The 13473-nt window shown below is 57.6% G+C and overlaps 1 protein-coding gene across 4 annotated transcripts in view; it reads left to right on the top strand.

Annotated features, from left to right (window-relative positions):
• Hpcal1 (hippocalcin like 1) overlaps positions 1–13473 on the top strand; it is a 91320-nt gene that overhangs the window by 74885 nt on the left and 2962 nt on the right. For all 4 annotated transcript variants that reach the window (XM_021727776.3, XM_005327355.5, XM_040271273.2 and 1 more), the window contains 2 exons: positions 11543–11941; positions 12851–12956. In XM_021727776.3, the coding sequence (XP_021583451.1) occupies positions 11564–11941; positions 12851–12956 (484 nt within the window). In that variant the 5' untranslated portion in view covers positions 11543–11563. The remainder of the gene's footprint in view (positions 1–11542; positions 11942–12850; positions 12957–13473) is intronic.

Here is a 13473-nt window from a genome sequence, read left to right as displayed (position 1 = left end):
GTCCCTGCCACCCGGCACCCAGACAGTGCCGGGCAAAGGAGGAGGCGATGGATTGGGGCGCGAGGAGAGAGGAGACTTGGGCCTCACTTTCCCCTCCAGAGAGTCAAGGCACCTTGTATGTCTGCGTTTCACAGTGTGGGTGTTCAGTTGAAGCACGTTCATTGACACTTTCTGTACGTAGATCTGTGTCGCCCAACACCTCCGGAGACTCTGTGGCTTCTGGTGGTGTGATTTGAAGAATAAAAGTGGCAAAGGGCAGCTTTTCTGAACTGTCCCCACTCCTGACTGTAAACACGTTCTCTAATGAAACTTAAGACGTGGCCACTGGGGCCACCAAGGGGCAGCTGGCATGTCCCCATTCTTGCGCCTAATGTTTCCCTGGGCTGATGCCATTTTAGTGAAATTAGCTTACTGTTTTTATCTCTTCCCAAAGATGGTAGACATGAGTCAAAGGCACATGAGGTGATCCCTGGAGGCTTTCTTCCAAGTTTAAAAAAAACAACAACAAAAGTTTTTGGCGCCGTGGGTGAGAGCCGTAAGTGGACACCAAGGAGACGCCCCCACTCCACGAGCTCAGCAGTGGGCAGCACATCACAGGGGTCACTCTGTCCTGAGGACAGAGCCATCTGTCAGAGCACCCAAACCCTCCGGGGCCGTGTGTGACCTAAAGACTCCACTTAGGCCTCAACTTAGTGACACTGCTTCTCACAGACGTGGGAGGCTGCCGCCAAGCCTCATTTATCAGGGGCACGCGAGTTTGAACTTGGAATGAGTTCCTCTGGGGCCCATCATTTGAGAATTTAGTCATCACTCAACCAGGGACCAGGCAGACATTCAGCTTTCTGCCATCGCCTGGGGAAAAGAGCTGGGCAGTGGCTGCCAACCAAGACCCTGGAGCTAGGACACAGTGACGTTGGCACAGGCCTCAGGTCCTCTAGAAGGCTCCGCTGGGGACAGACTCAAAGCCGTGTTTTGGAGCTGGGCTGTGCTTCAGGGACGGTGCACTTCAAACCCACATTTGACAGAGGAGGAAAGAAAGTGTCAGGGCACGGGATCGATCCCGCCCGCCAGGCCCCGAGCCCATTCTGCAGCCGAGCAAGACAGCAGAGTTCTGTCTGTTCCTCGTCGACGCCCGTCCACCCAGCCCTTGCTTTTATTAATTTGGATTTTAACTTCATCTTTATAAATTGGAGCTGCTCTTCAGGTAGCTAGCCTGAATTCCTGGAGTTGAAAGGTGTCTTCTTCCGTTTCCCTGGCGGCTCCTCCTCCCTTGACACTGGTGGATCTAGACTACTCTACATTGTTCTATATCGTTCCATCCTCCTTAATGTTAGTCTCATTCTGAGTCTGTTCATTGCCCACGAAGCTGCCCATAGTAACAGGCCAGAGCTGTGTCACAGGAACAAGGGACTTGCTGGTGGGGGTGTCCCCAAGGGCCTGTGCCTGAAGCCTGGATGCTGGGGCGGCTCCTGCACCGGGACCCCGTCCTGCAGCGGGCCCTGCCCCTCTGCAGCTGTGGCCTGCCCCGGCCTGTCCCTCTCAGCCACTGCACGCTGTCCCGCCCTCTCCTTTTCACGCTCTGGCCTCTAAGACACTAGATTCCTCCTGGAGCGCCCGGCCACCCTTCCTCACTGCAGCCCTCCTCCGCCCCGGCTCGCGCATGCCCTTCTTCCACCAGGCCCCGTGCTTGGTCCTCGGCTGTGCCAGCCCAGTGCCTAAAGGGCAGTGCAGTGGACGACGGGAAGCCTGGCCCGTATTACTCTATGGAGGAGCCCGTAGGAGTGGAGTCCGGCAGCCGCCCTGCTGTGTTAGGACCCCCCCCTCGCTCCTCGGCAGCCCTCCCCTGGCTGGGCCTCTCTCCCGCAGAGTCAGGGCTGAGGCCTTTGGACAGGGAATGGCGGGACTACACGCCACACAGGTGTGGGCCGCACAGGGATGTGGGCGTGTGTGTGACGGGTGGCGTGAGGTGTCTGTGGCAGGGAGGTGAGGTGTGCCCACATCCCGGCCCACCCGCAGCCTGTCCACCAACAGGTCTGACTTCCCCTCCGTCCTCAGGATGCTGGGGGTTCTCTGGGCAGGTGTGGAATGGCCCCCGCCCTCCAGGTTCCCATTGAAAGGGCTCCAAACCAGGCGGCAGCCCTGGTCCCCCAGGACACATCCTGCCAGGAAAGAGGAGGCCTCATCCTGCTGGGGCCACTTTGCCAGGAGCAGCCCGTGGCCCACGACTTTCTTCTGGGCTTTCTCCTCTGCTCTCTCTGAGGCCCAGGAGTTGGAATTCCACTGACCCGCCCCAGCTGGACGTGTCTGGGCTGCCGTGACCCCAGCTCTCTCCCGCCCAGGCCTTGAGGACCTGGTTTTGGATGCCACTGTGTGGTGCCAAGCGAAGCCACCAGTCTGCCAGAAAGTGCCACGAGCTCCAGCAGGCCCAGCCCGCGGCCGCAGCTCCGCCTGGCTCTGCGTGGTACTGTGATTAAGCTCATCCCGTGCGCCTGGCGTTTCTTCATCAAAGCTGTGATGAACCTCCATGTGTTTGTCTGGTGCTTTCAGCCTGTCAGAGCTCCGGTCCCTGTGTCCTTAAGCTGCACTGTCAATCAACAGGTAGGGACCCTCATTCCCCTTTTGCAGTCAAGAAAATGGGAGCCCAGAGAAGTTGAGAGAGAGCTGGGAGCATACAACCAACCCGACAAGGAAAGGAGACCCTGGCTGGCCGTGGAGTCTGGATGGGACATCCCCTGTGGACCTGCCGGCCGGCACCCCTCCTACACAGCCAGCCCTGACTGCAAGCCCATTTTACAGAGGTGCACACTGAGTTGTGGTCTGGAACACTGAGACCCAGGCACAGCCCTGCCTGACTCCAGAGCCCAGCTCCACACCCCTGCAGGGCCACATGTGTCCTCTGGGTGTGTTGGGTGGTGGCCACGGGCCAGATGGGCTGAGTCACTGGACAAGCAGAACCAGCCCTGGAGGGGCAGTTGCGCTCTTTGTCCTCTGGGGAAGGGCCATTGCTCAATCCTGGCCCGGAGCTCGGCAGTGGAATCGAGATTTAACTCTGACGTGCTGATCTTCCCACCCAGCCGTGGTTGGGCATGTGAGTCAGTCCCAGCCCCAAGGCGTCGCTCCAGCGTGTCCGAGGTCCGCCTGCCTAATCACACACAGGGGGCCCAGCTGAGCCAGGGCGGGGGCCTCAGGCAGGGACCAGCAGTGTGGCCACGAGGTGTGGGCAGGCGAGACAGGACAAGCTCTGCCTTCCAGTGTCTCCCTTGCTCTCCCTGGGCCCATCTCCCCCCCTGCCCAGCAGGCTGGGCATTCTTCTCCATCAGGCCCGTGTGAGTGGGGTAGCCCCTCTCCTTGTGACCACACGGTCACAGGCTGCAGGACACCCAGCTCTTCCTGCCTCCCTTCCCTGTGTCTGACCCCCTGAAGAACTGCAGTGCAGACCTCACCCTCACATCACGATGGACTACACGCAGAGGCACAGACTGGCTCCACATGGCACCCAAACCCTGGGCCCGAGGATGGTCTTTAGGAACATCACCCTGTCTGGGCGTGCCAGGGTGAGGGGGCAAAACAGGCACAGGAAGAGCTCCGACCAGGCACCAGGAGGTAACTGAGATGGAGCGAGGGCAGATCAGAGGCTCCATCGCCCTCCAGGCTGGGGTTCCTGGGCTCTGCCACCAGAAGCCCCTACTCACCTTCAAAGCAAGGCTCTGCCTGGGACTCTGCACTTGGCTTCCCACCCGGCTCCCTCTGGCCTGGCCCTGCCCAGGGCGTCGCAGCCCACTCTGGCCTGGTCTGTAGGAGCAGAGGACTTGTGTGTGGTGGATACTCGTGGGCCTTTACCACTGAGTCTCCTTTCCTGACAGCTTAGCAGGCTCCGCAAGGGAAGCATTGCCCTTGTGGGCACTTCCTGTCCCTCTCCTTATTCTTCCCAGAATTCGAGCGTGGTTGCCACTAACCTGCCCCCCTCCCTCTGGGCAGCAGCTCAGACCCCCTCACAGAAGGCTCTGTGATGTGGCTCAATGATCGCTGGAGAGTGACAGGAAGACCCCCACCCCCAGGAGGTGGAGATGGACACAGCTAGGAGAACAGACCTCCAGTCCTACTCCCTAGAAATCAAATTTTTTAAAAAATGCATTTTTTTAACATATTAAAGGCTTGACCCAGTATGTATTTCAGGTAGAGGGCAGTTTGGGCTGGCCACATTTTAAGTGCTCCCTAGCCACCTGTGACTGGTGGTTACTGTACTGGACAAAGCAGCCCTAGGGTGTAGGTGGAGAGATGAGGTACCCATGCTGATGAGTGGAGGGGCCAGTCTCAGAGTCCTGGGGAGCCTGCCCAACTCCGCCCTCTAGTGTCTGCCCGCTGCACCTGCGCCTGCACCTGCACCAGGTCCCTGGCAAAGGCACACCCCCCAGAACAGGATTGTCCCCTCCTGGGGAACTATGTAGGAAGCCAACACTGCAGGTGGTTTGATTCTCACCTGCTTATTTGAAGAAAGGACAGAGGGCGGAGTTGTTTTGAAAACTGCAGTCAGCCCCAGGACGGTGGCTCAGCCCCAAGAGGAATTTTTGTCCAGGGGTCATGGGGCAAAGGAGCTGGAGCTGCAGCTGTTTTCTGCCTCCCGCCTTCGTTTCCACCCAGACAGAACAGGCTCCCCTCTCAAACCGGCCCTCAGAATCCCTTCAAGTTCAGATTCACTGCAAACACTGCTCTAGCCTCCTCCTGAGCCTTGGCCCTTCACCAGGACCTGGGGTCGCCACCTCCTCCCTCGTCTTCCCTCCAAGTGTCTCCGTCTGGCAGCAAGCTTTGGAGCCCTGAGTGATGGGAGTACTTTTGAGCAATGGGATGAAATGCCACCGGCGCCTTGGGCCGCTGCTGAGCTGTGGCTAATGGGCCTTTGGAGCCTCGGTCCCAGGGGCCCCGCTGTGGCGCTGGTAGAACCACGCCATTTAAAGAGGCTTCCATTTGTCAGCAGGACCGCTTCGGGTTAAATATTTTCATAGGGCTCCCCAGCTACATGTTGACTCTTTTTTATTTTTCTTTACAATTTAGCACATTAAGAACAATAACGGAGTAACTGAGACCCAGAGAGATGGGTGTGAGTGCTGCATTAACTCCCTCCTCCAAGTTCCATTACCAGAAATCAGACGCCGTCTCTGGTGCTCTTAGAAGGCTGTGGCCTGTCTGGTTCGAGTCCTGTTGGAACATAAAGTGTTTTAAGCCAAGCAGGAGAAGGCTGTGCCCTCATATAGGCTGCCCTCCCCTGGTACCGCCATTTCTCACCACGCCATCCTCCTTGGACGTGAAAGCAAGAGATTCTGATGAGCCACGCCTGGGCCTGCCTAATGACCAGAGCCAGGTGGCATGTCTGCTGGGAAGTGTGAGCAGTAGCTCTCTGTCTGCTTTCTGTCCGCCATTTCCCAGACAGCCAAGCGTCAAGGAGCCTGGCTCATTTCTGTAATTAATAACGGAGGGGTCACCACTGCTTGGAGTGTGCTCTGCATCCCCTGTTCCTTGCCCGAGAGCCTCTGGGAGAGCTAAAATGAGGTCCTTTGTGTTAAATATTTCATGTGGGCCTTTGTTGAGCACACACGAGCTATCCCGGTGAGGGACGGAGGGCATGTGTAGCTGTCAGCTTTATTTGACATTCACAGGCTCCGTTTAATGGCTTCATAAAAGTTATAGTGGCGAGGCCATCTTGTGAAGCTGTCCCGACAGCAAGTTTACCAGGGAGGAGGCAGCGGTGGACACCAGCTGAGAGCAGCTGGGGTCTCCCTCGCTGCTCAGGATCTTGGCAGAGAAAGAACCCTGGGAACACAGGATACGAGGAGGCCCGCTCCCACCTCAGATGCCCCTGGCCCACAGCGGCCGGCTGCAGACAAGCAAGACCTCACAGGACCTTGGCCCTTCACCCTGCAGTGGAGACCATGTGGCCGTCTCCAGCTGAGCAAAGCAGACCCCGCTTCTCCGTCCTGGAGTCTCTGCGGTGCCTTCCCCGGATGTGGTCTGTGGGGACTGAGCCTTCGGCAACCTTTAAAATCCTCTTTGTCCTTCAGTTTTGATTCCCGTTGCCATCGTCCTAGGCAAACCACCTAGTCCCCCTGCCCTGCCCAGAACTGAACAGGCCTCCCAAGAAGCCCACTTCATGTCGCTTTTTAGGGTCCATCCTGTCTGCACTTATGCCATAGCAGCCTGGGGATCCAGAGAGCAGGCCCTGCGCTGGCCTCAGCCCCGCACTCGGCACTCCCAGAGCCCAGCTAACTGGAGAGTGCTGAGCACCAGCCCTGACCACATAGTGAGTTTCTGTGGGGGCTCCCTCCCGGCCCTTGTTGGGGGCTGATCCCGGCTGGCCCTCCTCTGCTTGCGGGGCTCTCTGTTGGAGCTTTGCCTTGACTCACCCCTTTTCTGTTGGCTCTTCAGTCTGTTCCCCTGTCCTGAGTCTCTCCAGAAACTATTCCTCCTTTTGGAGTGGAGGAGAAGTCCCTCTGCTAAGCTGAGTGTGGGGACTCCATACTGGTCAGGGCTGTGACAGCGTGGAACACTGCAAAGGCGTGGTTCCTGATGACAATAGGCGTGACCAGCAGGGGAGGGTGCCGCTCTGTGCCCTCCCTCGAGGACGGGGGCATCTTCCTTTTAGTGAGTCCTCCTTATCAACTGGGTGTCAGGGAAGAGTCGAGTCCTCGTCCCTGAGGCACCTGTGATTAGCAGAGGGCGACTCCGCACCCATGCACCAAGACACGGTAGTTATGCACCCTCTGAAGGAGGACTGAGGAGATGGCACTCCAATCATTTTTGGGGGCTGTACCTCAGAGGAGGTGGCCTAGCTGAGAAAGGTTGTGGGGTCTGCACCCCATGGAGCCTTCAAGTCCTTCCCTGGAACCTTGCATCCCACCCACAGCAGGGAAGTGTGGAAAGAAGGGCTGCACTGGAGGTCAAGGGCCAGACAGAGGTGGTGGGCCTCAATCACTGCCCTCATTCCATTGGCCAGTCACGGTCACATGAGCACCTGACTGCAAGGGAGGCTGGGAAATGTAGTCTAGCAGCTGGGCAGGAGGAAAGGAGTAAGAGGAGCAGGCTGTCTGGGCTCAGGCTGTTTCACACGCGCACATGGTCTTGACTTAACACAGATTTTTTTTTTTTCATATATTATATGTTTCATTCAGCAGAAACCACCAGACTTCAGATGTTAAACTTTGATCTTTTCCGGGGTTAGTCTTGCAGTGCGATCCTCTTCCAGGGTGCAGGGCAGTGGCGGTAGCCACAGCTCCCAGGTACCCTGTGACACGAGGGGAACCACTGAGCCGTGATGTGGGTGGGTTAGGAGTCTTCGATGCGTTTTCAACCTGTGGTGTTTTCGGATGTGACTAAGTCCAACTGTGCTTTCCAGCTACAACCCGTGTTCCCTGAGGCACTGAGGCCCTCCAGTCTCGGCCTCTGGAAGCAGCCTCTAACTGGCCGGGGCCCCTCCTTTACCCGCTCTTACCCCTCCCTGCAGGCACCTAGGGTCGGCGCCCCTGGCTCTGCTTGGCCTGTGCCCTCTCCCTGCCCACTCTCCACTGGTGCATGTTGGTGCTTGGGGTTCTCGGCGTCTCCTCGTGGACACGGTCAAGGTCATCAGCATGGCCTTTGTTTTGTTTCTTTTCCTCCTTGTTGTTGGGGGGAGTTTCAAAAACGGGGTGAAAACAGTCCATCATCCAGAGACCTGCAGTCTTCCACTGTCCAGCGCTGCTCCGGGCCTTGCGATGGGGGTCTGTGTCTCAGACCTCTTGTCGCCAGCAGAACCCTGTCTGTGCATGAGATCAGAGGCAGAAGCAGACCGAAGCACCCTGCTCTGGCCAGAGATGAGTCCACAGGCCCAGAGGCCTTCTCCCCTCTCTCTATTCCATGGACCCCATAGCCCCCACCCGAGCCTTAGGAAGGCCTCCGGGGCTCCGGGGCCCAGTTTGAAGGTCCCCAGGCAGTCTCCCTCGCTGTCCTCTCTGGCACTTGAGCCCTCCCTGCATCCCAAGGAGGGTCACCCAGGCTCCACTGGAGAGCTCCCTAGCCCCAAGGGAATGAAGCCTGAAGGCAGGTGTTTGTGTGCGCATGGGAACTGCAGGGATGCCCCCAACCACACCTGCTGGGCGCTAGGCCAGCTGGATGCCACGAGAAAGACGGTGGGGGCAGGAGGCAGAGTCCTGGAGTCACAGTCAGCCTCCGGGACACACAGGGAAGGACCTGGGGACGCAGGCGGTTTCCCCAGCAGACGAAGCGCCCTGCCATTGCCTTTAGCTTACAGCCGGGCCAGCCCTGGAGCCCTCCTGACTTCAGGCCCAGGGGGAGCTACGAATTTGTCACTTCAGTGGCATCTGTAGGAACATAAACCACAGACAGGTTCTGAGGCAAATCAGGCCTCAGTCCAAGCAGAGATTTGGTTTTCAGTAAGGCGAGTGGACCCTGGGCTCCAAGGGCGTCACCAAGGGCCTGTTCTGAAACGGGAAGTGCAGGGTGCTCAGCAGGGGCTGAGATGCGGTGATGGCCATTACTCATTTCTCTCCCCTGGGCCATCCTCCCCGCTGAGCCCTCAGCCAGGCAGAGCAGGGCCCAGTCCTGGCCTCCCCCCTGAGAGGCTTCGGGTCTCTCCTGGGATGTGTTCGCTTGTTGGTACGGGGGACTAGTAAGTGAAGTTTCCGGCAGGTCGGCCCCCTGTCCAGGGATGATGCTTCCGATGGTCGCCTCTCAGAGTGGATGTGTTCGTCTGCGTTTCACGCTGTCGCCAAGATGCCTAACCCAAACAGTTTTGAGAAGGAAAAGTTCACTTGGGGCTCGTGGTTTCAGAGATTCAGTTCATGGCCAGCAGACTCCATTGCTCTGGGCCTGAGGTGGGCAGAGCATCGTGAGGAAGGGCGTGGTAGAGGAACGCTGCTCGCTCAGGGCAGCCGGGAAGCAGGGGCAGGGAGAGGGGGAGAGAAAGAGGGAGAGGGAGAACAAGGTGCCAGGGACAAAGTACGACCTCCAGGTGCATGCCCAGGGACCTGCTTTCTCCAGCCGCCTCCCACTGCCTTCCCAACCGCCCGGTACAGCAGCAGTCCTTTCAGACTGCTCGTCCAGTCGAGTGTGAGCCCACTGATCCGGCTGTGGCTCCATAAGCCGATCATTTTGCCTCTGAGTGTTCCGGTTGCCTCACCCGCGAGCCTTAGGGGAAACCGCAGCAACAGGAGGTCAGGAGTGAAGGCCTGGGGCCTGGGACCCTCTCTCTCCCGCACCTTGACTTGGCTGCAGCCCAGCCCCCACCCGCCGCTCACACATGTCCTGGGTCCAGAGCACGGCCTCCTGGGCATCCCCTGTGAGGGTCGCCCTTGCTCGGCTCAGCACGCCCCAGCACTCCTCCAGTCCTGCCCTATGGACAGCCACCTGCCCGTCCTCACTCCTGGAGCTCCCTGGACAGTACTCCTGAGACAGCTCGTCCTGCTCTGCCAGCTTGGGGGTTTTATGGACCAGCCTGTCCCAGGCCCAGCCCCGTCTCTCATGCTCCCAGTGTGGCTTTAGCCATGTTGCTTATCTTGTCAATAAACTAAGCTCCCGGGGTGAATTATCCATGCTAAACACCAATCGCTTTTGAGCCTTCAGAACTCAAAGTAACAGGGTAGCGGTGCTATTACCCAGGACCAGGGCAGGTCAGAGAACTGGGCAGTGAGGCCCGTGGGGAAAGCGTCCCCATCTATACATTCATCAAAGGCTTAATGTGACTCCTCAACTCCGTGGATTAGGCGCCACATGTATCCTGGTTTTAGGGCAGACTCACTGCAGCTGGGGAGGTTGGCTCCTGGGCTGCGTGTTCAGAGCTGGACCTGGCTGGCCACCACTTCCCGGGGCCCAGGCTGCCCCACCAAACTACACTCAACACCAGGAAACTGAGAATCAGGTTATGCAGAGAGACTGGCTTCACAGTTTAGGATCGACCCGAAGGAGAAGCAGAATGGAGAGTTTGCAAACCTTGATGAAGAAGAGGGACAAAAGCTAGATGCGGAAGGAGGAGGAAGGAATGGGCAGCTCATCCTCCCAAGGGAGAGCCGAGAGCTCTGTGTCCAGCCGCTTGGCTCTTGCTTTTGTATCTCTTTTCTTTGAATAAAAAAAATATGGGCACAGAGTTCAGCATTTTAAAATTGCAAGAAGGCTTACAGCAAAAGACCCACGAGGCCCCTGTCCATCAAGCCCCCTTTCATTCCCTGGCCAAGGTCATCATTTCTAGTCCGTCCTTCCAGAGACATGAATACACAAGCACAAGTATTTCTTATTCACAAATGGCAGCAAACTCTGCATGTCATGGTGCACCAACGCTTGACACTTAAAGATCCGTCTTGGAGAGTGTTTCTTGTCAGGATGTGACGGGGCATCTGGGCTGCTGGTCATTACAGACAGCAGTGCAGGCAGCTCGGGCACTGTTGCCTGCCCAGGTGGGAGTGTGTGTAGAGAGGTTTCTAGAGCAGGACTGCTGGGTCACGGTGCGTGTGTGTGGTTTTGGAAGGTAATGTCAAACTGTCCTACGAGAGGCTAGTAAAGGGGCATCAAGCTTAGCAGTTAAAGTCATAAAGACAAAAGCAAAAACAGGTCGACGTAAAACTAATAAAACCTGGGGAGGAGGCACGGAAGGAGGAGGAAGTGGTGGCCATGTGGGCGAAGTGAGTTTCTTGTCTTCCATACGAGGACACAGTGCCTCCTGCTTAGAGTTCATAAATGGACAAGTAGTTCAGAGTGGCTTCCTCGGAGACTCGGGGGGGAAGTCGTTTTCTCCCCTCCCGTGCTTCCGTGTGCTTCAAAAATTGTTGAGCCGTGTACACGTGTTAATGTGAAGTCAGAAAATGAAATGGGGTGGTGAAGCGGAAGCTACATCACCCAGGCCTCGTGCAGAGCTGCCCACGGGTTGTGCTTTTAAGCGCAGCGCGGTCCCACGTCCCATGATTGCCTCGTGTTTTGCTATTACCACTCAGAACAGCATTTCCTGCTTAATGTTCATTCTGGAACCTCCCCCACCAGGGCCGTTTCTCAAAGGCAAGAAGCGGGGAGCTCCTCAAGGTTTCCAGATACCTGTTCTAAGGATAAAAACATGATCATAGTACCCCCAAAAGAAACCCAAGCTGGAGCAGAAGCTCAAAGGGTCAGGCATGGGCCAACGTGGCCACTTTGCCCTGAACTGATGGCGGATGACAAGAGTGAGGAATTATTTTAATCTCATGACGTGTACAGCACCCCGGGGCGTTGGACATGCTCCATCCATTGGTTTCCCCTCACCTTTCCACATTCCCAAGGCTGCCCTCTGTCCCACCTGTGAGTGGGGTCCACCGGGACCTCACTGGAGTGCTCTGCATTCTCCACGGGGCGCAGGACCGGAGAGCACCTTGTGATCTGGGGTGTGCTGGGACCTGGTGCTTGCAGAATGATGGTCCTGCTTGGGTCTCTCCAGCCCATGGCATGGATGCAGAGGGGACGTTCTCAGCCAGCTTGGTGGGATGGGGGGAGCCAGTCCGGGCCCCGGTGACCGGAGCCCCCCTGTGTCCTGCAGGTGTAGTCGCCGCCGGCCGCCATGGGCAAGCAGAACAGCAAGCTGCGGCCCGAGGTGCTGCAGGACCTGCGCGAGAACACGGAGTTCACCGACCACGAGCTGCAGGAGTGGTACAAGGGCTTCCTCAAGGACTGCCCCACCGGCCACCTGACCGTGGACGAGTTCAAGAAGATCTATGCCAACTTCTTCCCCTACGGCGATGCCTCCAAGTTTGCGGAGCACGTCTTCCGCACCTTCGACACCAACGGCGACGGCACCATCGACTTCCGGGAGTTCATCATCGCGCTGAGCGTGACCTCGCGGGGCAAGCTGGAGCAGAAGCTCAAGTGGGCCTTCAGCATGTACGACCTGGACGGCAACGGCTACATCAGCCGCAGCGAGATGCTGGAGATCGTGCAGGTACCGGCCGCGGGGCGCCCAGGGCTGGGGACCTCCTGCTCTGTGTTCACCACGCGACCCGTCATTCTGGCAGGTCACTCTCTGGGGCCCATTGAAAGTGATCAGCTGTCACGGACTGGACAGGTCCTTACAAAGAGCAATGGGAAAAGCCCAGTTTATTAATCTCCTGCTGTAAGCACCGGGCCCCATGGCGCACACTGGGATCAGTTTTCACCTTCAGAACCCTATGAAGTGGGTCATTTTTGACATTTCACAAGTTCTAAGATTCAGAGAGGTGATTTCCTAAAGAGGTAACAGAGCTCAGAATTACATTCACCCCTTGGTGTCTGTGGGGAGTTAGTTCTAGGACACCCACAGATACCAAAATGGCACAATGGTAGATAAAATGGTGTAGAATCTGCATGTGACCTACGCGGTTCCTCCGTGTCTAGATGACTTACCATTCCTCATACAGTGCAAGTCACACTGGATTGCTCAGGGAACAAGGACAGCAGATCTGTACGGGTGCAGTTTTCTTATCAATATTTTCTGTCCCACTTGGTTGAGTCACAGATTCAGATCCTGCAGACATGTGACCGCCAGCTGTGACCGCCACCCCACTCAGCATTCCCAGCCCCCAGTAGGTCCCACAAGCACCTTCCTGGCACTGTCCCAACCCTGACCCTCTGCCGAGAAGCCTCCCCTCCTTCCCCTGTCACAGTGAGGTATTCTGTGTGCCCTTGAACTTCGCTGTCCGTGAGATCTGTCCAAGGTGAACCGAGCAGCAGGGACCTTCTCATTAGAGAAGGTCTAGCTGCCGGGGAGCACCCGCTCTCTCTGCCCCTGGCTGGCTGGGGGCTGTGGGAATCTGTCATCTTGCCCCAAATGCCCAGAAATGTCCCCTGAGCATCCCCTGTGTGCTTCCTCCAGGCCATCTATAAGATGGTGTCCTCTGTGATGAAGATGCCGGAAGATGAGTCCACTCCGGAGAAGCGGACGGACAAGATCTTCCGACAGATGGACACCAACAATGACGGTAGGCAGACGGGGACCTGTGTTCACGTGACGTTATGGGGTCACAGGGTGTTGACACTTCCCTCCCCTCTGTGCCTCTCAGCCTCCTGCCGCCCACCCCAGCCTCCTGCCCACCTGGCACAGCTGTGCTGAGGGACACAGGACAGGATGCCCATCTTGTGCTGGCTCCCTCCTTTGATTTTCTGACTCTGGGCCCATTTCTGGCCCCTCTGAGCCACAGTCTGACTTGTTCCCACGGGTGTGCTTGGGAAAGGACGGCAGGCGTCCTGGAAGCTGGCCGGCCTGGCTCGCCGTCACCCTGGGGGCCTCAGGGAGCTCTGTCAGGGTGCACACGGTGGCCTTGTCTACCTACGCCACTGCACTTGGGACTCTGGGGTCCTACTGCTGCAGGAAGGCCGGTCTCGGGAGGAGGGAGAGCAGCCGCACTGACCACCAGGGTGCACCCATTTTCTCCTCTGCGTCAGCTCTGAGGTTCTAGAAGGACTGCAGCAAGGATGAGCCAGCGGCGAGACGGTCCG

The sequence above is a fragment of the Ictidomys tridecemlineatus genome, chromosome 12, assembly GCF_052094955.1.
Source record: "Ictidomys tridecemlineatus isolate mIctTri1 chromosome 12, mIctTri1.hap1, whole genome shotgun sequence".
Lineage (NCBI taxonomy): Eukaryota > Metazoa > Chordata > Mammalia > Rodentia > Sciuridae > Ictidomys > Ictidomys tridecemlineatus.
Note: the sequence above shows the minus strand (reverse complement) of the source record. Positions and strands in the feature narration are given on the sequence as shown.